Here is a 24,709-nt window from a genome sequence, read left to right as displayed (position 1 = left end):
CTAGTTTAGACATTTTTATATTTTAGCAATTTAATTGACTTTTGACACTTAAGTATATTTAAAACCAAATACTTTTAGACTTTTACTTAAGTTGTATTTTACAGGGTGACTTTCACTTTTACTTGAGTCATATTTTTTATTTAGGTATCTTTTACTTTTACTCAAGTATGACAATTGGGTACTTTGTCTACCACATGTTACGTTATTATGTTCTTGTTTACACTGCTCATAATTTAAAAAAGGCTATTTATGTCAGGGTATGTCCCAAATGGCACCCTATTCGCTATGTAGTGCATTACTTTAGACCAGGACCCCATAGGGAATAGGGTGCCATTTGGGACGCACGTTTACTCTTTACCTGGTTCTGTGAGAGGAGAAGGCATGTGGGCAATAAGCTTTTAATTAGCTGTACCTTTTAGCGCATCTATTGGTGTGGCAGGTAGCCTAGTGGTTAGAGCGTTGGGCCAGTAACCAGCAGGTAGTCTAGTGGTTAGAGCGTTGGGCCAGTAACCAGCAGGTAGCCTAGTGGTTAGAGCGTTGGCCCAGTAACCAGCAGTGGTAGTCAGGTAGCCTAGTGGTTAGAGCATAGAGTTGGGCCAGTAACCAGCAGGTAGCCTAGTGGTTAGAGTAACCAGCAGGTAGCCTAGTGGTTAGTAACCAGCAGGTAGCCTAGTGGTTAGAGGCCAGTAACCAGCAGGTAGCCTAGTGGTTAGAGCGTTGGGCCAGTAACCAGCAGGGCCAGTAACCAGCAGGTAGCCTAGTGGTTAGAGCGTTGGGCCAGTAACCAGCAGGTAGCCTAGTGGTTAGAGCGTTGGGCGTTGGGCCAGTAACCAGCAGGTAGCCTAGTGGTTAGAGCGTTGGGCCAGTAACCAGCAGGTAGTGGTTAGAGTGGTTAGAGGCTAGTGGTTGGGCCAGTAACCAGCAGGTAGCCTAGTGGTTAGAGCGTTGGGCCAGTAACCAGCAGGTAGCCTAGTGGTTAGAGCATTGGGCCAGTAACCAGCATTTAGCCTAGTGGTTAGAGCGTTGTGCCAGTAACCAGCAGGTAGCCTAGTGGTTTGAATGTTGGGCCAGTAACCAACAGGTTGCTGGAACGAATCCCCGAGTTGACAAGGTAAAAATCTGTCGTTCTGCCCCCATGAAAAAGGCAGTTAACCCACTATTCCTCGGTAGGTCGTCATTGTAAATAAGAATTTATTCTTAACTGACTTGCCTAGTTAAATAAAGGATAAATGAACATATTAAAAAGCTTTTGGTGTCCAGGGCCTCTTTAACAGACTTCCTATTCAATAGTAGTAGGGAGGCAATGTGGGATTTGTCCAGCACTTGTTTTCGTAAACAGAGATGTGACTGGAGAAACATAGCCACGCGTTATGGATGGGGTCGGACAGTTGAACTAAGCTCAGTAGCTCATTTACAAGTTATATTATTTTAGAATCAACGGCTATTTACCATTATGGATGTACCAATCTCAGATTGTCCGTTATTAAAGGAGTGTGAGTGTGAATCCCCTCCTCTCAAGACCCCCCCCTCCTGCTCTTAAAGATCCCGTCTGGGTTGCCATGGAAGCCTTAGAAATGGCTGGTGCTATTTGAGCGGAGAGATGGAGAGGTCTGGTGCCGCCGGCTCTGCTTTAACGCCTCGAGCATTCTACAGCATTTCCTTCTACTGTGGGTAGACAAGGTGTTGGTCTCCATTGTGATGTTAATTATGTCATCAACAGAAGAGGAACTTGTGTTTTTGTTTTTGACGAGACATGAATCCTCCTGGGTTCAATAAAACACGCAGACTAGTTGAGAGATAGAAAGAGAGAACAGAATAGAATAGAATACTATTAGAATATAATAGAATTCATGGAAAATGACTTGTTGCTGAACATGTCCCACATGCAATATAGAATGTGCAATATAGAATGTGCAATATAGAATGTGCATTATTGGTTGATGCTCATAGTGTAATAGCCTATACTGTTTTAAAATTGCGTGTTGTGTTTCCAATCAATATCAATTAGAGGATCGTTCGTGCAAGGCGCTATTATCGTCATATGGAAATGTTGTGGTCGTAGCTGACGTCTGATTGGACAATAACCATTACACTGACAGCTGCCTTGTCCAATAACTGCTCTGGGTTCACCTGCATTTGCAATACCGTTTGTCTATTGGCCAGAAAGTGCGTTGTCTTGGATAGTTTGCAGGATATCGTTGCCTGCTTACTTCCAAGGATGCATTTGCGGTGGTCGATGCTGAAAGAGAAGTCCGCTGTCTGTGCGCAATAGCATTTTGAGTTATCACATATAGCTAATTTTCTGGAATTGAGAGATACTATTTCTCTCCGAATAGAATTTAAAATGGATGAGATGGAGGAAGAATTAAAATGTCCTGTCTGCGGATCGTTTTTCCGGGAGCCGATCATTCTACCGTGCTCCCACAACATCTGCCTGGCTTGCGCTCGGAATATCCTAGTGCAGACCCCGGACGCTGAATCTCCGCAGAGTAGCCGTGCTTCTGGCTCGGGAGTCTCTGACTATGATTACCTGGATCTCGATAAGATGAGCTTGTACAGCGAGGCGGACAGTGGATACGGTTCGTATGGTGGCTTCGTTAGTGCCCCGACCACCCCTTGCCAGAAATCCCCAAACGGGGTGCGTGTTTTCCCCCCTGCCGTCCCCCAACCACCTTCTCAGCACCACTTGCTAGGACACCCAGGTTCCCTACCTCCAATCCCACGCAACTCCTGTCTCACTTGCCCGCAGTGTCATCGCAGCCTCATCTTGGATGAGAGGGGGCTCCGCGGGTTTGCCAAGAACCGGGTGCTGGAAGGGGTCGTGGACCGGTACCAGCAGAGCAAAACAGCCGCTCTCAAGTGTCAGCTCTGCGAGAAGAGTCCCAAAGAGGCCACTGTGATGTGCGAGCAATGTGATGTGTTTTACTGTGACCCTTGTCGCTTGAGGTGCCACCCTCCCCGAGGTCCGCTAGCCAAGCATCGCCTCGTGCCCCCGGCACAGGGCCGTATAAGCCGTCGGACAAGTCCCCGGAAGATCTCCACCTGCACGGAGCACGAACTGGAGAACCTGAGCATGTACTGTGTTCAGTGCAAGATGCCGGTGTGTTACCAGTGTTTAGAGGAAGGGAAACATGGGACACACGAAGTCAAGGCTCTAGGAGCGATGTGGAAACTGCACAAGGTACATTACATTTATACCTCTATTTTTTCCAATGTCATAACGCGCGCATAAACTCACAAATTATAGTCCTTAAATGTGTCCCTATGAATTTCGTTCGTTGATGCAATTATGGAATTTCTGTAGGCTATTCTACATTTTAATATAAGCGCAACTTTTAAGTTCCAAGTTGAATTGATTGTGTGTGAAAACAATTTGATTAAATAAGATTAAATATTGTGTAATAATAGCCTAAAAACTATTACATGTTTTGCTCACACTTCACTTCAGTCTCAGTAAGTCGCCCGTTGGGATGAGCTTCTATCCTTTATCTGCTCCAAGGTTGTCAGTAAATCCACTTGGGCAAGACTGTGGCAAAATCACATTTTACAAGAGGCGCTCTCGTCCGTCTCCCGAGTATAATAAATTGTCGAGGGGCCAGACGCAGAGGTAGAGTCATAGGGTTCTTGTTGAGAGAGGACCAGCAGCAGTATTGCTGCGTCACGGGGAAAGCTACCATCCCCTTTTCTGTAACCCTGTAAAGTTTGGACCCGTTTTGATTATTAACTGTGACGTATGAGAAATATATAAAGCCTAAAATATATATAAAGCCTCAGATATATATAATATATATATAAAGCTTCATATATATATATATGCGCAATAGCATCTCTTAATAGTGCACTACATTTGGGCCCATAGGGCTCTGCACTACATTTGTCCAGGGCCCAAGTAGTGCACCATAAAGGGATTAGGGTGCCAATTTGGACGTAGTTGTAGTGTTTCCCCTTTCCTTGTCTTTTCTATCATTGCAGTACTCGCATGGTTGTGTTTCAGTGGGCTGCAGATGGTCTCGCATGGTTGTGTTTCAGTGGGCTACAGATGGTCTCGCATGGCTGTGTTTCAATGGGCTACAGATGGTCTCGCATGACTGTGTTTCAATGGGCTACAGAGGGTCTCGCATGGCTGTGTTTCAATGGGCTACAGATGGTCTCGCATGGCTGTGTTTCAATGGGCTACAGATGGTCTCGCATGGCTGTGTTTCAATGGGCTACAGATGGTCTCGCATGGCTGTGTTTCAGTGGGCTACAGATGGTCTCGCATGGCTGTGTTTCAATGGGCTACAGATGGTCTCACATGGCTGTGTTTCAGTGGGCTACAGATGGTCTCGCATGGCTGTGTTTCAGTGGGCTACAGATGTCAAGCCCACTTTAGAGAGTCTGAGTTGTCATGGGCAACACACACACACTCTCCCGGCTCCTCTCTCCCTTCCAGCTCTCTCTCTCTCCCTCCCAGCTCTCTCTCTCTCCCTCCCAGCTCTCTCTCTCTCCCACCCAGCTCTCTCTCTCTCCCACCCAGCTCTCTCTCTCCCTCCCAGCTCTCTCTCCCTCCCTCCCAGCTCTCTCTCTCCCTCCCTCCCAACTCTCTATCTCCCTCCCTCCCAACTCTCTATCTCCCTCCCTCCCAGCTCTCTCTCCCTCCCTCCCAGCTCTCTCTCTCCCTCCCTCCCAGCTCTCTCTCTCCCTCCCAGCTCTCTCTCCCTCCCTCCCAGCTCTCTCCCTCCCTCCCAGCTCTCTCCCTCCCTCCCAGCTCTCTCTCTCCCTCCCAGCTCTCTCTCTCCCTCCCTCCCAGCTCTCTCTCCCTCCCTCCCAGCTCTCTCTCTCCCTCCCAGCTCTCTCTTTCCCTCCCAGCTCTCTCTCTCCCTCCCTCCCAACTCTCTATCTCCCTCCCTCCCAGCTCTCTATCTCCCTCCCACCCAGCTCTCTCTCTCCCTCCCTCCCAGCTCTCTCTCTCCCTCCCAGCTCTCTCTCCCTCCCTCCCAGCTCTCTCTCTCTCTTCCTCCCAGCTCTCTCTCTCTCCCTCCCTCCCAGCTCTCTCTCTCTCTTCCTCCCAGCTCTCTCTCTCTCCCTCCCAGCTCTCTCTCTCCTCCCAGCTCTCTCTTTCCTCCCAGCTCTCTCTCCCTCCCAGCTCTCTCTCTCCCTCCTCCCCAGCTCTCTCTCTCCCTCCCTCCCAGCTCTCTCTCTCTCCCTCCCAGCTCTCTCTCTCTCCCTCCCTCCCAGCTCTCTCCCCCCAGCTCTCTCTCCCCCCCAGCTCTCTCTTTCCCTCCCAGCTTTCTCTCTCCCTTCCAGCTCTCTCTCTCTTCCTCCCAGCACCCAGTGTGTCATTCCATGAGTAGGAGGAGAGGGCCTGATATAGCAACCATCCCCAGCCTACACACTAACACCCCCCCCCGTCACACACACACTCTCTCTAAAGATATCATGCATAACAACGTGTATGCTTGAACTGCAGCACAAATACACAGACATATTGTGCACAGTGAAGTGAAAACTAGTAAAACAATGTGAGATCAAACAAAAATCTATGAAAGGACAAAAATACAGAGGGGGAGGAGGAAAGAGAGAGAGGGGGAGGAGGAAAGAGAGAGAGGGGGAGGAGGAAAGAGAGAGAGGGGGAGGAGGAAAGAGAGAGAGGGGGAGGAGGAAAGAGAGAGAGGGGGAGGGGGAGAGAGAGAGGGGGAGGGGGAAAGAGAGAGAGGGGGAGGGGGAAAGAGAGAGGGGGAGGAGGGAAGAGAGAGAGGGGGAGGAGGAAAGAGAGAGAGGGGGAGGAGGAAAGAGAGAGAGGGGGAGGGGGAAGAGAGAGGGGGAGGGGGAAGAGAGAGAGGGGGAGGGGGAAGAGAGAGAGGGGGAGGGGGGAAGAGAGAGAGGGGGAGGGGGAGAGAGAGAGGGGGGGGGCGAGAGAGGAGGAGAGAGAGAGATGGGAGGAGAGATAGAGAGGGGTAGAGGAGGGGAGAGAGAGGGGGGAGAGCAATATAGAGAGATGGAGAGAGAGAGAGAGAGGGGGTAAGAGAGAGGTAGAGGTGGGGTCGAGAGAGAGAGATATACCCTCCTAGACTCAACTATGACAGCATAACCAACAAAAAGTGGTCACAACTCCTTCAGCTCTGTCGGACGCTGGGTATGTACATAGTCAAAGGTAGGCGTTGAGGGGACTCCTATGGTAGGTACACCTATAGCTCTGTTACATCCTGGGTATGTACATAGTCAGTGGTAGGCTTCCAGGGGACTCCTATGGTAGGTACACCTACAGCTCATCTCCTGGCAGTAGTACTGTAGACTACTTAATCACTGACCTCAACCCAGAGTCTCTTAGAGCGTTAAGCCCACTGAAACCCTTATCAAATCACAACAAAATCATCTTCAACTTGAACAGAGCAATACTCAATCGTGATTTTAAGAAATGCTATAGATGGAAGGAAAATAGTGTGGAAAACTGCCAAAAAAAACAATTCGGCAACAACAAATTCAACCCCTTCCTTGACAAACGGTTTCACTGTAATAGTAGAGGTGTAAACTTGGCAGTAGAAAACATAAACAGTATATTTGACCTCTCAGCTTCCCTATCAAATCTAAAAATGTCAAGCAGACAAGCTAAGAAAGTTAATAACAATGACAAATGGTTTGATGAAGAATGCAAAAACCCAAGAAAGAAATTGAGAAACCTGTCCAACCAAAAACATAGAGACCCTGGAAAACCTGAGTCTACGCCTTCACTATGGTGAATCACTAAAACAATACAGAAATATACTACGGAAAAAGAAGGAACAGTATGTCAGAAATCAGCTCAATGTAATTGAAGAATCCATAGGCTCTAACCACTTCTGGAAAAATTGGAAAACTCTAAACAAACAACAACACGAAGGCAGACCTGGCTCTCAAGAGAAGAAAGGCTATGTGCTCACTGCCCACAAAATGAGGTGGAAACTGAGCTGCACTTCCTAACCTCCTGACAAATGCATAACCTTATTAGAGACACATATTTCCCTCAGATTACACAGATCCACAAAGAATTAGAAAACAAATCCAGTTTTGATGAACTCACATATCTACTGGGTGAAATACCACAGTGTGACATCACAGCAGCAAGATTTGTGACCTGTTGCCACAAGAAAAGGGCAACCAGTGAAGAACAAACACCATTGTAAATACAACCCATTTGAATGTTTATTTATTTTGCCTTTTTTTGTATTTTAACTATTTACACATTGTTACAACACTGTATATAGACATAATATGACATTTGTATTGTCTTTATTCTTTTGGAACTTCTGTGAGTATAATGTTTACTGTGAATTGTTATTCTTGTTTTTTTCACTTATGTATGTATATTATCTACCTCACTTGCTTTGGCAATGTTAACATATGTTACCCATGCCTATAAAACCACTTCAATTGAAAATGAGAGAGAGAGAGAGAGAGAGAGAGGGGGGAGAGAGAGACAGCAAGGGAGAGGAGGGGAGAGGGGGGGGAGAGAGAGAAAAGGAGGCAGAGAGAGAAAAGGAGGCAGAGAGAGGAAGAGGGAGGGAGAGCTGGCAGGCCTGGTAGATATGGATGGGCAGCTTGCAGACCCAACAGGCATTCCTGGGGCCTTCCTGACTGAACACCCTCTAGGACAGACTGGAGGCTTCTTCCATTGGCACTTGCATACACTCACAGTGTCACAAACACTGATAGTTATACGCAAACACACACTGACACTAAAACACACACACACACACACACACACACACACACACACACACACGGTTCTGCTTAAGCGACATAAAAACCCTTTTTGGGATTCAGTGTTCAGTGTAATGTAAAAGGCAGCATCAAAACACCCCCCCCCCCCCAAAAAAAGTTTTATTTATTTCTCACACAATCAAATAATGCACATGGAGAGTACGTAGCTCCGTCTTGTATCGTCAAAACTGTGATTATATTCTGTTTCTACAGACAACATAGTTTTAAATGAAGCCTCTCAAATCAATAGGTCAATATAAGCAACCGGGAGAGAGTCGGGTAAATACAACAGCGAACCAATCTGTGGGTAAAGCGACGCTGTGACTCGAACCCAACAAGCCATGGCTTCCCTTAAAAGAAAAGACAAGGAACAACCCAACAAGCCATGGCTTCCCTTAAAGGAACAGACAAGGAACAACCCAACAAGCCATGGCTTCCCTTAAAGGAAAAGACAAGAAACAACCCAACAAGCCATGGCTTCCCTTAAAGGAACAGACAAGGAACAACCCAACAAGCCATGGCTTCCCTTAAAGGAAAAGACAAGGAACAACCCAACAAGCCATGGCTTCCCTTAAAGGAACAGACAAGGAACAACCCAACAAGCCATGGCTTCCCTTAAAGGAAAAGACAAGGAACAACCCAACAAGCCATGGCTTCCCTTAAAGGAACAGACAAGGAACAACCCAACAAGCCATGGCTTCCCTTAAAGGAACAGACAAGAAACAACCCAACAAGCCATGGCTTCCCTTAAAGGAACAGACAAGGAACAACCCAACAAGCCATGGCTTCCCTTAAAGGAACAGACAAGGAACAACCCAACAAGCCATGGCTTCCCTTAAAGGAACAGACAAGAAACAACCCAACAAGCCATGGCTTCCCTTAAAGGAACAGACGAGGAACAACCCAACAAGCCATGGCTTCCCTTAAAGGAAAAGACAAGAAACAACCCAACAAGCCATGGCTTCCCTTAAAGGAAAAGACAAGAAACAACCCAACAAGCCATGGCTTCCCTTAAAGGAACAGACGAGGAACAACCCAACAAGCCATGGCTTCCCTTAAAGGAACAGACAAGGAACAACCCAACAAGCCATGGCTTCCCTTAAAGGAACAGACAAGGAACAACCCAACAAGCCATGGCTTCCCTTAAAGGAACAGACAAGGAACCACTGAGAATAACCAGCAGCTAAAAGAAAGCCAGGATAAACATAGCTAAAATGTTCCCAATGCCAAAACCAAAACCAAATAAACTGTTACTATCTGTTGTTTAAAACAAAAAGAAGGTAGATTTGCTCAAAAGGGAAGTGGAGTGTCAGATATGCAAATACAGTGGGCGGGGCTCGTGGATGAACAGGAAGTGCAAACTTCAGAAGATGAACTGGAGCAGGAAGAAGAAAACGGAATGAGACAAAACAAACATCAAATCAAAGTTTATTTGTCACGCTCGCCGAATACAACAGGTGTAGTAGACCTTACAGTGAAATGCTGAATACAACAGGTGTAGTAGACCTTACAGTGAAATGCTGAATACAATAGGTGTAGATAGACCTGACAGTGAAATGCTGAATACAACAGGTGTAGTGGACCTTACAGTGAAATGCCGAATACAACAGGTGTAGTAGACCTTACAGTGAAATGCTGAATACAACAGGTATAGTAGACCTCACAGTGAAATGCTGAATACAACAGGTGTAGTAGACCTTACAGTGAAATGCTGAATACAACAGGTGTAGTAGACCTTACAGTGAAATGCTGAATACAACAGGTGTAGTAGACCTCACAGTGAAATGCTGAATACAACAGGTGTAGTAGACCTTACAGTGAAATGCTGAATACAACAGGTGTAGTAGACCTCACAGTGAAATGCTTAATACAACAGGTGTAGTAGACCTGAATACAACAGGTGTAGTAGACCTCACAGTGAAATGCTGAATACAACAGGTGTAGTAGACCTCACAGTGAAATGCTGAATACAATAGGTGTAGTAGACCTGAATACAACAGGTGTAGTAGACCTTACAGTGAAATGCTGAATACAACAGGTGTAGGTAGACCTTACAGTGAAATGCTGAATACAACAGGTGTAGTAGACCCTACAGTGAAATGCTGAATACAACAGGTGTAGTAGACCCTACAGTGAAATGCTGAATACAACAGGTGTAGTAGACCTGACAGTGAAATGCTGAATACAACATGTGTAGTAGACCTGACAGTGAAATGCTGAATACAACAGGTGTAGTTGACCTTACAGTGAAATGCTGAATACAACAGCTGTAGACCTTACAGTGAAATGCTGAATACAACAGGTGTCGTAGACCTCACAGTGAAATGCTGAATACAACAGGTGTAGTAGACCTCACAGTGAAATGCTGAATACAACAGGTGTCATAGACCTTACAGTGAAATGCTGAATACAACAGGTGTAGTAGACCTCACAGTGAAATGCTGAATACAACAGGTGTCGTAGACCTGACAGTGAAATGCTGAATACAACAGGTGTAGTAGACCTTACAGTGAAATGCTGAATACAACAGGTGTAGTAGACCTTACAGTGAAATGCTGAATACAACAGGTGTAGTAGACCTTACAGTGAAATGCCGAATACAACAGGTGTAGTAGACCTCACAGTGAAATGCTGAATACAACAGCTGTAGTCCTTACAGTGAAATGCTGAATACAACAGGTGTAGTAGACCTTACAGTGAAATGCTGAATACAACAGGTGTAGTAGACCTCACAGTGAAATGCTGAATACAACAGCTGTAGTCCTTACAGTGAAATGCTGAATACAACAGGTGTAGTAGACCTTACAGTGAAATGCTGAATACAACAGGTGTAGTAGACCTTACAGTGAAATGCTGAATACAACAGGTGTAGTAGACCTCACAGTGAAATGCTGAATACAACAGGTGTAGTAGACCTTACAGTGAAATGCTGAATACAACAGGTGTAGTAGACCTCACAGTGAAATGCTGAATACAACAGGTGTCATAGACCTTACAGTGAAATGCTGAATACAACAGGTGTAGTAGACCTCACAGTGAAATGCTGAATACAACAGGTGTCGTAGACCTGACAGTGAAATGCTGAATACAACAGGTGTAGTAGACCTTACAGTGAAATGCTGAATACAACAGGTGTAGTAGACCTTACAGTGAAATGCTGAATACAACAGGTGTAGTAGACCTCACAGTGAAATGCTGAATACAACCGCTGTAGTCCTTACAGTGAAATGCTGAATACAACAGGTGTAGTAGACCTTACAGTGAAATGCTGAATACAACAGGTGTAGTAGACCTTACAGTGAAATGCTGAATACAACAGGTGTAGTAGACCTCACAGTGAAATGCTGAATACAACAGGTGTAGTAGACCTTACAGTGAAATGCTGAATACAACAGGTGTAGTAGACCTCACAGTGAAATGCTGAATACAACAGGTGTCATAGACCTGACAGTGAAATGCTGAATACAACAGGTGTAGTAGACCTTACAGTGAAATGCTGAATACAACAGGTGTAGTAGACCTTACAGTGAAATGCCGAATACAACAGGTGTAGTAGACCTCACAGTGAAATGCACAGTGAATACAACAGGTGTAGTAGACCTCACAGTGAAATGCCGAATACAACAGGTGTAGTAGACCTTACAGTGAAATGCTGAATACAACAGGTGTAGTAGACCTCACAGTGAAATGCTGAATACAACAGGTGTAGTAGACCTTACAGTGAAATGCTGAATACAACAGGTGTAGTAGACCTGACAGTGAAATGCTGAATACAACAGGTGTAGTAGACCTTACAGTGAAATGCTGAATACAACAGGTAGTAGTAGAAATGAATACAACAGGTGTAGTAGACCTCACAGTGAAATGCTGAATACAACAGGTGTAGTAGACCTTACAGTGAAATGCTGAATACAACAGGTGTAGTAGACCCTGAATACAACAGTGAAATGCTGAATACAACAGGTGTAGTAGACCTGACTGTGAAATGCTGAATACAACAGGTGTAGTAGACCTGACAGTGAAATGCTGAATACAACAGGTGTAGTAGACCTCACAGTGAAATGCTGAATACAACAGGTGTAGTAGACCCTACAGTGAAATGCTGAATACAACAGGTGTAGTAGACCTGACAGTGAAATGCTGAATACAACATGTGTAGTAGACCTGACAGTGAAATGCTGAATACAACAGGTGTCGTAGACCTCACAGTGAAATGCTGAATACAACAGGTGTAGTAGACCTCACAGTGAAATGCTGAATACAACAGGTGTCATAGACCTTACAGTGAAATGCTGAATACAACAGGTGTAGTAGACCTCACAGTGAAATGCTGAATACAACAGGTGTCGTAGACCTGACAGTGAAATGCTGAATACAACAGGTGTAGTAGACCTTACAGTGAAATGCTGAATACAACAGGTGTAGTAGACCTTACAGTGAAATGCTGAATACAACAGGTGTAGTAGACCTCACAGTGAAATGCCGAATACAACAGGTATAGTAGACCTCACAGTGAAATGCTGAATACAACAGGTGTAGTAGACCTTACAGTGAAATGCTGAATACAACAGGTGTAGTAGACCTTACAGTGAAATGCTGAATACAACAGGTGTCATAGACCTTACAGTGAAATGCTGAATACAACAGGTGTAGTAGACCTCACAGTGAAATGCTGAATACAACAGGTGTAGTAGACCTTACAGTGAAATGCTGAATACAACAGGTGTAGTAGACCTTACAGTGAAATGCTGAATACAACAGGTGTAGTAGACCTTACAGTGAAATGCTGAATACAACAGGTGTAGGTAGACCTCACAGTGAAATGCTGAATACAACAGGTGTAGTAGACCTTACAGTGAAATGCTGAATACAACAGGTGTAGTAGACCTTACAGTGAAATGCTGAATACAACAGGTGTAGTAGACCTCACAGTGAAATGCTGAATACAACAGGTGTAGTAGTCCTGACAGTCAAATGCTGAATACAACAGGTAGACCTTACAGTGAAATGCTGAATACAACAGGTGTAGTAGACCTTACAGTGAAATGCTGAATACAACAGGTAGACCTTACAGTGAAATGCTGAATACAACAGGTGTAGTAGACCTCACAGTGAAATGCTGAATACAACAGGTGTAGTAGACCTTACAGTGAAATGCTGAATACAACAGGTGTAGTAGACCTGACAGTGAAATGCTGAATACAACAGGTGTAGTAGACCTTACAGTGAAATGCTGAATACAACAGGTGTAGTAGACCTTACAGTGAAATGCTGAATACAACAGGTGTAGTAGACCTCACAGTGAAATGCTGAATACAACAGGTGTAGTAGACCTTACAGTGAAATGCTGAATACAACAGGTGTAGTAGACCTTACAGTGAAATGCTGAATACAACAGGTGTAGTAGACCTCACAGTGAAATGCTGAATACAACAGGTGTAGTCCTTACAGTGAAATGCTGAATACAACAGGTGTAGTAGACCTTACAGTGAAATGCTGAATACAACAGGTGTAGTAGACCTTACAGTGAAATGCCGAATACAACAGGTGTAGTAGACCTCACAGTGAAATGCTGAATACAACAGGTGTCGTAGACCTGACAGTGAAATGCTGAATACAACAGGTGTAGTTGACCTTACAGTGAAATGCCGAATACAACAGGTGTAGTAGACCTCACAGTGAAATGCTGAATACAACAGTGTGTAGACCTTACAGTGAAATGCTGAATACAACAGGTGTAGTTGACCTTACAGTGAAATGCCGAATACAACAGGTGTAGTAGACCTTACAGTGAAATGCTGAATACAACAGGTGTAGTAGACCTTACAGTGAAATGCTGAATACAACAGGTGTAGTAGACATGACAGTGAAATGCTGAATACAACAGGTGTAGTAGATCTGACAGTGAAATGCTGAATACAACAGGTGTAGTAGACCTGACAGTGAAATGCTGAATACAACAGGTGTAGTAGACCTTTCAGTGAAATGCTGAATACAACAGGTGTAGTAGACCTGACAGTGAAATGCTGAATACAACAGGTGTAGGTAGACCTCACAGTGAAATGCTGAATAAAAGAGGTGTAGTAGACCTCACAGTGAAATGCTGAATACAACAGGTGTAGTATGCCTTACAGTGAAATGCTGAATACAACAGGTGTAGTAGACCTGACAGTGAAATGCTGAATACAACAGGTGTAGTAGACCGGACAGTGAAATGCTGAATACAACAGGTGTAGTAGACCTTATAGTGAAATGCTGAATACAACAGGTGTAGTAGACCTGACAGTGAAATGCTGAATACAACAGGTGTATTAGACCTTACAGTGAAATGCTGAATACAACAGGTGTAGTAGACCTTACAGTGAAATGCTCACTACAGCTTAATGAGAAGTGTTCTTGAAATGATGCACATAACTCTGCAATTTGGCGTCAAGTAGCCTAGTGGTTAGAGTGTAGAGGCGGCAGGGTAGCCTAGTGGTTAGAGTGTAGAGGCGGCAGGGTAGCCTAGTGGTTAGAGCGTTGGCCTTGTAACCGAAAGGTTGCAGTATCAAATCCCCGAGCTGACAAGGTAAAAATCTGTCGTTCTAGCCCTGAACAAGGCAGTTAACCCACTGTTCCTTTGCCGTCATTGAAAATAAGACGTTTTTTCTTAACTGACTTGACTTGTTAAATAAAAATGTATCAATAAATGTGGCTTTGGAGAGAGTCTCAGTCTTAAATCATTTTCCACACACAGTCTGTGCCTGTATTTAGTTTTCATGCTAATGAGGGCCGAGAATCCACTCTCACATAGGTACGTGGTTACAAAGGGCATCAGTGTCTTAACAGCACGATTTGCCAAGGCAGGATACTCTGAGCGCAGCCCAATCCAGAAATCTGGCAGTGGCTTCTGATTAAATTCAATTTTAACAGAACCGCTTATTGCAATTTCCGTGATGCTTTCTTGTTCAGATATCGGTAAGTGGACTGGAGGCAGGGCATGAAAGGGATAACGAATCCAGTTGTTTGTGTCATCCATTTCGGGAAAGTACCTGCGTAAGTGAGCACCCAACTCACTCAGGTACTTCGCTATATCACATTTGACATTGTCCGTAAGCTTGAGTTCATTTACACAAAAAAAATCATACAATGATGGAAAGACCTGTGTGTTGTCCTTGTTAATCCAGACAGAGAAGAGCTCCAACTTCTTAATCATAGCCTCAATTTTGTCCCGCACATTGAATATAGTTGTGGAGAGTCTCTGTAATCCTAGATTCAGATCATTCAGGCGAGAAAAAACATCACCCAGACAGGCCAGTCGTGTGAGAAACTGAGAAACATGCAAGTGATCAAACAATTATGGTCAGTAAAGAAAACTTTAAGCTCGTCTCTCAATTTTAAAAAAAATGTGTCAATACTTAGCCCCATTGATAATCAGCACACTTCTGTCTGTTGTAAAAGCGTTACATGGTCGCTGTGGCCTTGTTTTAACAAAGTTAACCATTTTCACTGTAGTGTCCAAAACGTCTTTCAAGCTGTCAGGCATTCCCTTGGCAGCAAGAGCCTCTGGGTGGATGCTGCAGTGGACCCAAGAGCCTCTGGGTGGATGCTGCAGTGGACCCAAGAGCCTCTGGGTGGATGCTGCAGTGGACCCAAGAGCCTCTGGGTGGATGCTGCAGTGGACCCAAGAGCCTCTGGGTGGATGCTGCAGTGGACCCAAGAGCCTCTAGGTGGATGCTGCAGTGTGCCCAAGAGCCTCTAGGTGGATGCTGCAGTGTGCCCAAGAGCCTCTAGGTGGATGCTGCAGTGTGCCCAAGAGCCTCTAGGTGGATGCTGCAGTGTGCCCAAGAGCCTCTAGGTGGATGCTGCAGTCTACCCAAGTGGTGTTGGGAGCAACTGCTTGCACCCGCGTTACCACTCCACTATGTCTCCCTGTCATGGCTTTTGCTCCATCAGTACAGACACCAACATGAGCAGCAGCTACGTTTGGCTTCATACTGACCGTTAGTGGAATTCCCGCTAGAGAGTAACGGTTAATGTGATTGGGTGTTAATTACTTGACTAGACTTCCTGTATTTGACATTGTGTTGTTATTTCACTGAACACTAGATTATTTCTGGCAGTGAAACGAGGCTACTCAGGTGTGAAGAAAGACCTCAACCAAATGTAGAGCCCCGTTGGAAAATATAAATGAACTGTTCGAAAATGTAAAGATTATTATTATTATTATTTTAAAAATCTAGTTTATTATTATTATTATATATATATTTTTTAAAGTGAATCACATTTTTATTTGGCATTTTGCAAACCCCCGTTTGGGAATACCCGCTGCAGAGTATCTTCTGTTTCTAGATGGTGTCAGTTATCTATAAAGGTGTTTCCAGCAGAGCAGTAATCCTTTAGCCAGGTGTGTAATGCCTGTAGCCCGCTGCATCTTTCAAACTGCGGCACAACGATGGTACTGGACGTGAAATTATTTATTTTGTCTTTTAATGCTTAAATCAGTTATTTAGAAGGGAGGAAGGGTAGGGGGACACTGGGCCTGGATGGGTAAGGGAGGGAGGGTAGGGGGACACTGGGCCTGGATGGGTAAGGGAGGGAGGGTAGGGGGACACTGGGCCTGGATGGGTAAGGAAGGGAGGTAGGGGGACACTGGGCCTGGATGGGTAAGGGAGGGAGCGTAGGGGGACACTGGGCCTGGATGGGTAAGGGAGGAAGGGTAGGGGGACACTGGGCCTGGATGGGTAAGGGAGGGAGGGTAGGGGGGGACACTGGGCCTGGATGGGTAAGGGAGGGAGGGTAGGGGGACACTGGGCCTGGATGGGTAAGGGAGGGAGGGTAGGGGGACACTGGGTCTGGATGGGTAAGGGAGGGAGGGTAGGGGGACACTGGGCCTGGATGGGTAAGGGAGGGAGGGTAGGGGGACACTGGGCCTGGATGGGTAAGGGAGGGCAACGAGGGGAGGTGGAGATAAGCTTGGCTTGGGCTGGGGGGCAAGGGAGGGTAAGGATGGGAGGTTGGGATAAGCTTGGCTTGGGTGGGGGGCAAGGGAGGGTAAGGATGGGAGGTTGGGATAAGCTTGGCTTGGGTGAGGTAAAGGGAGGAGGAGAGAGAGGGGGTGGTGGAGAGGGATGGATTTGGTTTGGGAGAGAGGAAGGAAGGACTTAATTATAATACAATAATTATATTTCTTTCTTATTGTATTGTATTTCTTTCTTATTTCTTATGGTTCCTTGTGTGTCATTATAATTAAGATTCAATGGTGGTTATTGGTGAGAATGGAGAGAGAGGCTTTATCTAGGGGAATGGGAGAGCATCAGAAACTTCACCGAGGTGGACGTGGGGACACCACTCATCTCATTTCAGTCTCCCGGTGGACCCTCTCTCCCCAAGTAGAGCCCCACCAGCCACTATACTTTAAATTCGTTTACAAGGTAATACAAACTGACCCCAGTACTTAAAATGGCAGTCTTTCCCCAATGTATATACGATGACATAGTCCCCATTCTTTACTGGGTAAAAAACATCTGTTGTTAGGGGTGGAGTTGAAGCTTAATTGCTGCAGTTGGCTAAATCAGAGGTCACACAGACTGTTTCGTGGTAGACTGTTTCGCGGCAGACTGTTTCGCGGCAGACTGTTTCGTGGTAGACTGTTTCGCGGCAGACTGTTTCGCGGCAGACTGTTTCGCGGCAGACTGTTTCGCGGCAGACTGTTTCGCGGCAGACTGTTTCGCGGCAGACTGTTTCGCGGCAGACTGTTTCGCGGCAGACTGTTTCGCGGCAGACTGTTTCGCGGCAGACTGTTTCGCGGCAGACCGTTTCGCGGGAGACCGTTTCGCGGCAGACCGTTTCGCGGCAGACCGTTTCGCAGCAGACCGTTTCGCGGCAGACTGTTTCGCGGTCTGAAACGTTGTGAAAACTAAAGTATCCACCTCACACACATGGTTATGGGCTGAGAAAGAAGAAGACACTGGTACCATGTCAGATATAGAGTTGACATGTTTTACATTTAGAATATTACTCTTTACTCTTACAGATACATCCCAGAAGACTGAAATATAACAAAAAACCGTTTGACATAAAAAAAAACACCAGATTTTCAGCAGGTTTTTGTTGTTGTTAAAAGTAAGGTTTATTAAGTCTAAAATTATGAAAAATATGAATAACATTCCACCCATGAGGCCACTAGGTTCATTTGACTGCAGGAACGTAGTGATCCGGTCTGACTACTGCTGACACGGACCAATCACGGGCCGGCGTGAGGTTGACTCTCTCAGGCAGGATGAAAAGGATTACATAGATCCTTTGCTAGTCACTGACACTTTCACCACGATCCTTAGCATTTACATTGTTTTTGTGTGCCATATTCAGCTCCATTCGGCAATAAGGGCGCACTTCAAATTCAAATACTTCCAGTGTAAATACTTCCAATTGAGTGCACTACTTTTGACCAGAGCCCATAAGGCGAAATCAAAACCAAATTAAACTTTATTTGTCACATGCGCCGAATACAACAAGTGTAGACATTACCGTGAAATGCTTTACTTACAAGCCCTTAACCAACAGTGCAGTTCGAGATAGAATTAAGAAAATATTCACCAAATAAACAAAAGTTTTAAAAAATGATAAAAAGTAACACAATAACATAACAATAACGAGGCTATATACGGGGGGTACTGGTACCGAGTCAGTGTGCGTGGGTACAGGTTAGTCGAGATAATTTGTACATGTAGGTAGGGGTGAAGTGACTATGCATAGATAATAAACAACGAGTAGCAGCAGTATACAAAACAAGGGGGGGGGGGGGGAATGTAAATAGTGGCCAATTGATGGGCTTATAGGGCCCTGGTCAAAAGTAGTGCACTATATAGGGAATAGGGTGCCATTTGGGACAGTAGAGAAGTGTCATTGTCCAACGGATCAAAGCTATTGTATTGTATAAGCCGTTGCTTGTTTCCTTAAAGCACAAAGCCCCTGCTCTTGTCAGATGACATTGTTCTGTCATGTTCCTGTCGTCACCAAGACCATTGGCTTATAGTCCCTTTTGTCTGTTACTCTGTAATTCTCTGTCACTGTCTACATCCCAAATGGCACACGATTCCCTATATTATAGTGCCCCCCCCCCATTTGACCAATGCTCTATCAGAGCCACTATGTAGTGAATAAGGTGCCATTTGGTACACAGGCTATGCCTCAGAGATTTTGTTCAGTCAAAGTGTTTACGAATGCGTTCCATTTTTATAATACCAAACGTGATATTGGCAGAGCGCCCGTTCTAAGGACAACTGCACAGTCACACCAGCCACGGTGTCACCATGGCAACCAAATCCCCATAGATGTTGTGTTAGATAAAGTACCTGACCCCATATGATTTATCCCGGATGCTTTCCAGCATTTCATTTTATGTGTGTGTGTGTGTGGGGGTTAGTGTGTGTGTGTGGGGGTTAGTGTGTGTGTGTGTGTGTGGTGGTGTGGGTTAGTGTGTGTGTGTGGGTGGGTGTGGGTTAGGGTTAGTGTGGGTGTGGGTGTGGGTTAGGGTTAGTGTGTGTGTGTGTGGGTTAGGGTTAGGGTTAGTGTGTGTGGGTGTGGGTTAGGGTTAGTGCGTGCGTGCGTGTGTGTGTGTGTGTGTGTGTGTGTTGGTGCTTTATGATGACTGGGACCATTACCCACTCCTCCATCTATGTGATTACCCCCTCCTCCATCTATGTGAGTACCCCCTCCTCCATCTATGTGATTACCCCCTCCTCCATCTATGTGATTACCCCTTCCTCCATCTATGTGATTACCCCCTCCTCCATCTATGTGAGTACCCCCTCCTCCATCTATGTGATTACCCCCTCCTCCATCTATGTGATTACCCCTTCCTCCATCTATGTGAGTACCCCCTCCTCCATCTATGTGATTACCCCCTCCTCCATCTATGTGATTACCCCCTCCTCATTAGATGCACTATTGTAAAGTGGCTGTTCCACTGATGTCAGAAGGTGAATTCACCAATTTGTAAGTCGCTCTGGATAAGAGCGTCTGCCAAATGACTTAAATGTAAAATGTAAATGACCCCCTCCTCTATCTATGTGATTACCCCCTCCTCCATCTATGTGATGACCCCCTCCTCTATCTATGTGATTACCCCCTCCTCCATCTATGTGATTACCCCCTCCTCCATCTATGTGATTACCCCCTCCTCCATCTATGTGATTACCCCCTCCTCCATCTATGTGATTACTCCCTCCTCCATCTATGTGAGTACCCCCTCCTCCATCTATGTGAGTACCCCCTCCTCCATCTATGTGATTACCCCCTCCTCCATCTGTGTGATTACCCCCTCCTCCATCTATGTGATTACCCCCTCCTCCATCTATGTGATTACCCCTCCTCCATCTATGTGAGTACCCCCTCCTCCATCTATGTGAGTACCCCTCCTCCATCTGTGAGTACCCCTCCTCCATCTATGTGATTACCCCCTCCTCCATCTATGTGATTACCCCCTCCTCCATCTATGTGATTACCCCCTCCTCCATCTATGTGAGTACCCCCTCCTCCATCTATGTGAGTACCCCCTCCTCCATCTGTGAGTACCCCCTCCTCCATCTATGTGATTACCCCCTCCTCCATCTATGTGATTACCCCCTCCTCCATCTATGTGATTACCCCCTCCTCCATCTATGTGAGTACCCCCTCCTCCATCTATGTGAGTACCCCCTCCTCCATCTATGTGAGTACCCCCTCCTCCATCTATGTGAGTACCCCCTCCTCCATCTATGTGATTACCCCCTCCTCCATCTATGTGAGTACCCCCTCCTCCATCTATGTGAGTACCCCCTCCTCCATCTATGTGAGTACCCCCTCCTCCATCTATGTGAGTACCCCCTCCTCCATCTATGTGATTACCCCCTCCTCCATCTATGTGATTACCCCCTCCTCCATCTATGTGATTACCCCCTCCTCCATCTATGTGAGTACCCCTCCTCCATCTATGTGATTACCCCCTCCTCCATCTATGTGATTACCCCCCTCCTCCATCTGTGATTACCCCTCCTCCATCTATGTGATTACCCCCTCCTCCATCTATGTGATTACCCCCTCCTCCATCTATGTGATTACCCCCTCCTCCATCTATGTGATTACCCCCTCCTCCATCTATGTGAGTGAGTACCCCCTCCTCCATCTATGTGAGTGAGTACCCCCTCCTCCATCTATGTGAGTGAGTACCCCCTCCTCCATCTATGTGATTACCCCCTCCTCCATCTCTGTGATTACCCCCTCCTCCATCTTTGTGATTACCCCCTCCTCCATCTGTGATTACCCCCTCCTCCATCTATGTGAGTACCCCCTCCTCCATCTATGTGAGTACCCCCTCCTCCATCTATGTGAGTGAGTACCCCCTCCTCCATCTATGTGATTACCCCCTCCTCCATCTATGTGAGTACTCCCTCCTCCATCTATGTGATTACCCCCTCCTCCATCTATGTGATTACCCCCTCCTCCATCTATGTGATTACCCCCTCCTCCATCTATGTGAGTACCCCCTCCTCCATCTGTGTGAGTACCCCCTCCTCCATCTATGTGAGTACCCCCCTCCTCCATCTATGTGATTACCCCCTTCCTCCATCTATGTGATTACCCCTCCTCCATCTATGTGATTACCCCCTCCTCCATCTATGTGAGTACCCCCTCCTCCATCTATGTGATTACCCCCTCCTCCATCTATGTGATTACCCCTCCTCCATCTATGTGATTACCCCCTCCTCTATCTGTGTGATTACCCCCTCCTCCATCTATGTGATTACCCCCTCCTCCATCTATGTGATTACCCCCTCCTCCATCTATACCCACCCTGTTAGTCATGCCCATACCTAAACCACCCTGTTAGTCATGTCTATATCTAAACCACCCTGTTAGTCATGTCCATATCTAAACCACCCTGTTAGTCATGTCCATATCTAAACCACCCTGTTAGTCAAGTCTATATCTAAACCACCCTGTTAGTCATGTCTATATCTAAACCACCCTGTTCGTCATGTCTAAACCACCCTGTTAGTCATGTCTAAACCACCCTGTTAGTCATGTCTATATCTAAACCACCCCGTTAGTCATGTCTATATCTAAACCACCCTGTTAGTCATGTCTATATCTAAACCACCCCGTTAGTCATGTCTATATCTAAACCACCCTGTTAGTCATGCCCATATCTAAACCACCCTGTTAGTCATGTCTATATCTAAACCACCCTGTTAGTCATGTCTATATCTAAACCACCCTGTTAGTCATGTCTATATCTAAACCACCCTGTTAGTCATGTCTATATCTAAACCACCCTGTTAGTCATGCCCATATCTAAACCACCCTGTTAGTCATGTCTATATCTAAACCACCCTGTTAGTCATGCCCATATCTAAACCACCCTGTTAGTCATGTCTATATCTAAACCACCCTGTTAGTCATGTCTATATCTAAACCACCCTGTTAGTCATGTCTATATCTAAACCACCCTGTTAGTCAAGTCTATATCTAAACCACCCTGTTAGTTATGTCCATATCTAAACCACCCTGTTAGTCATGTCCATATCTAAACCACCCTGTTAGTCATGTCTATATCTAAACCACCCTGTTAGTCATGTCTATATCTAAACCACCCTGTTAGTCATGTCCATATATAAACCACCCTGTTAGTTATGTCCATATCTAAACCACCCTGTTAGTCATGTCTAAACCACCCTGTTAGTCATGTCCATATCTAAACCACCCTGTTAGTCATGTCCATATCTAAACCACCCTGTTAGTCATGTCTATATCTCAACCACCCTGTTAGTCAAGTCTAAACCACCTTGTTAGTCATAGACTCCCAATACATTGAAGACCTCTAGATTGTAGTAGCTGATATTACATTTCTCTCCCCTCCTCCCCTCCTTTCTCTCCCATCCTCTCTCCCCTCCTCCCTCCTCCCCTCCTCTCTCTCCCATCCTACCTCCTCCCCTCCTCTCTCTCCCATCCTACCTCCTCCCCTCCTCTCTCTCCCATCCTCCCTCCTCCCCTCCTTTCTCTCCCATCCTCCCTCCTCCCTCCTCCCCTCTCTCCCATCCTCCCTCCTCCCCTCCTCCCCTCCTTTCTCTCCCATCCTACCTCCTCCCCTCCTATCCCTCCTATCCTACCTCCCTCCCCCTCCTTTCTCTCCCATCCTACCTCCTCTCTCTCCCATCCTCCCTCCTCCTCTCTCTCTCCCATCCCCTCCTCCCCTCTCTCCCATCCTCCCTCCCCTCCCCTCCTCCCTCCTCCTCTCCCTCCTCCCTCCCTCCCCCCTCTCTCCCATCCTCCCTCCTCCTCCCTCTCTCCCATCCTCCCTCCTCCCCTCCTCTCTCCCCCTCCCTCCCTCCTCCTCCTCTCTCCCATCCTCCCTCCCTCCTCCTCCTCCCTCTCCCATCCTCTCCCTCCCCCTCCTCCTCCCTCCTTTCTCTCCCATCCTCCCTCCCTCCTCCCCCTCTCTCCCATCCTCCCTCCTCCTCTCTCCCATCCTCCCTCCTCCCCTCCTCTCTCTCCCATCCTCCCTCCTCCCATCCTCTCTCCCATCCCCCTCCCCCTCCTTTCTCTCCCATCCTCCCTCCTCCCCTCCCCTCTCTCCCATCCTCCCTCCTCCCCTCCTTTCTCTCCCATCCTCCCTCCTCCCCTCCCCCTCCTTTCTCTCCCATCCTCCCTCCCCTCCCCTCCTCCCTCCCCTCTCTCCCATCCTCCCTCCTCCCTCCCCTCCTTTCTCTCCCATCCTCCCTCCTCCCCTCCCCCTCTCTCCCCCTCCCCCCTCCCTCCCCCTCCTTTCCTCCCCCCCATCCTCTCCCTCCTCCCCCTCCCCCCCTCTCTCCCATCCTCCCTCCTCCCCTCCCCTCTCTCCCATCCTCCCTCCTCCCCTCCTCCCTCCTTTCTCTCCCATCCTCCCTCCTCCCCTCCTTTCTCTCCCATCCTCCCTCCTCCCCTCCTTTCTCTCCCATCCTCCCTCCTCCCCTCCTCTCTCTCCCAGCCTCCCCTCCTCCCCCTTTTCTCCCATCCTCCCTCCTCCCCTCCATCCTCTCTCCCATCCTCCCTCCTTTCTCTCCCCTCCTCCCTCCCATCCTCCCCCTCCCTCCTCCTCCTCCCCTCCTTTCTCTCCCATCCTCCCTCCTCCCCTCCTTTCTCTCCCATCCTACCTCCTCCCCTCCTCTCTCTCCCATCCTACCTCCTCCCCTCCTCCCCTCCTTTCTCTCCCATCCTCCCTCCTCCCCTCCCCTCTCTCCCATCCTCCCTCCTCCCCTCCCCTCTCTCCCATCCTCCCTCCTCCCCTCCCCATCCTCCCATCCTCCCCTCCCTCCCCTCCTTTCTCTCCCATCCTCCCTCCTCCCCTCCTTTCTCTCCCATCCACCTCCCTCCTCCACTCCTTTCTCTCCCATCCTCCTCCCTCCTCCCCTCCTCCCTCCTCCCTCCTCCCCTCCTCTCTCTCCATCCTCCCTCCCTCCCCTCTCTCCCATCCTCCTCCTCCCCTCCCCACTCCCTTTCTCTCCCATCCTCCCTCCTCCCCTCCTTTCTCTCCCATCCTCCCTCCTCCCCTCCTTTCTCTCCCATCCTACACACTCCTCCCTCCTTTCTCCCATCCTCCTCCCTCCCTCCCCTGACTGAATCCCATCCCTCCCTCCTTTCCCCTCTCCCATCCTCCCCTCCCCCCTCCCCTCCTTCCCCATCCTCCCATCCTCCCTCCTCCCCTCCTTTCTCTCCCATCACACATTTCCTTTCCTCCCTCCCTTTCTCTCCCATCCACTCTCCCACACTCCTCCAGTGTTTGGGATCCTCCCTCTCCCTCCCCTGAGAGATCCTCCCTTCTCCACATCCTCCCCTCTCCCACCTACCCTCAGTGTTTCCCATCCTCCTCCTCCCCCCTCCTTCTCTCCCATCCACCTCCTCCCAGTGTTTCTCCCATCCTACCTCCTCCCCTCCTCCTCTCTCCTCTCTCCTCCTCCTCCTCCCCCTCCTACCTCCACAGTGTTTGGGA

General features: G+C 47.3%; 1 protein-coding gene across 1 annotated transcript in view; it reads left to right on the top strand.

Annotated features, from left to right (window-relative positions):
• The first annotated feature begins 2,240 nt into the window (after positions 1–2,240).
• Positions 2,241–24,709, top strand: part of LOC135508539 (E3 ubiquitin-protein ligase TRIM9-like) — a 130,477-nt gene continuing 108,008 nt past the window's right edge. Inside the window, 1 exon segment of the mRNA XM_064928793.1 lies at positions 2,241–3,181. Within this exon segment, the coding sequence (XP_064784865.1) occupies positions 2,345–3,181 (837 nt within the window). The 5' untranslated portion in view covers positions 2,241–2,344.

Source organism: Oncorhynchus masou, chromosome 21, assembly GCF_036934945.1.
Source record: "Oncorhynchus masou masou isolate Uvic2021 chromosome 21, UVic_Omas_1.1, whole genome shotgun sequence".
In the NCBI taxonomy this organism is placed as follows: Eukaryota; Metazoa; Chordata; class Actinopteri; order Salmoniformes; family Salmonidae; genus Oncorhynchus; species Oncorhynchus masou.
The sequence above is the reverse complement of the archived record's forward strand: the minus strand, read 5'-3'. Positions and strand labels throughout refer to the sequence as shown.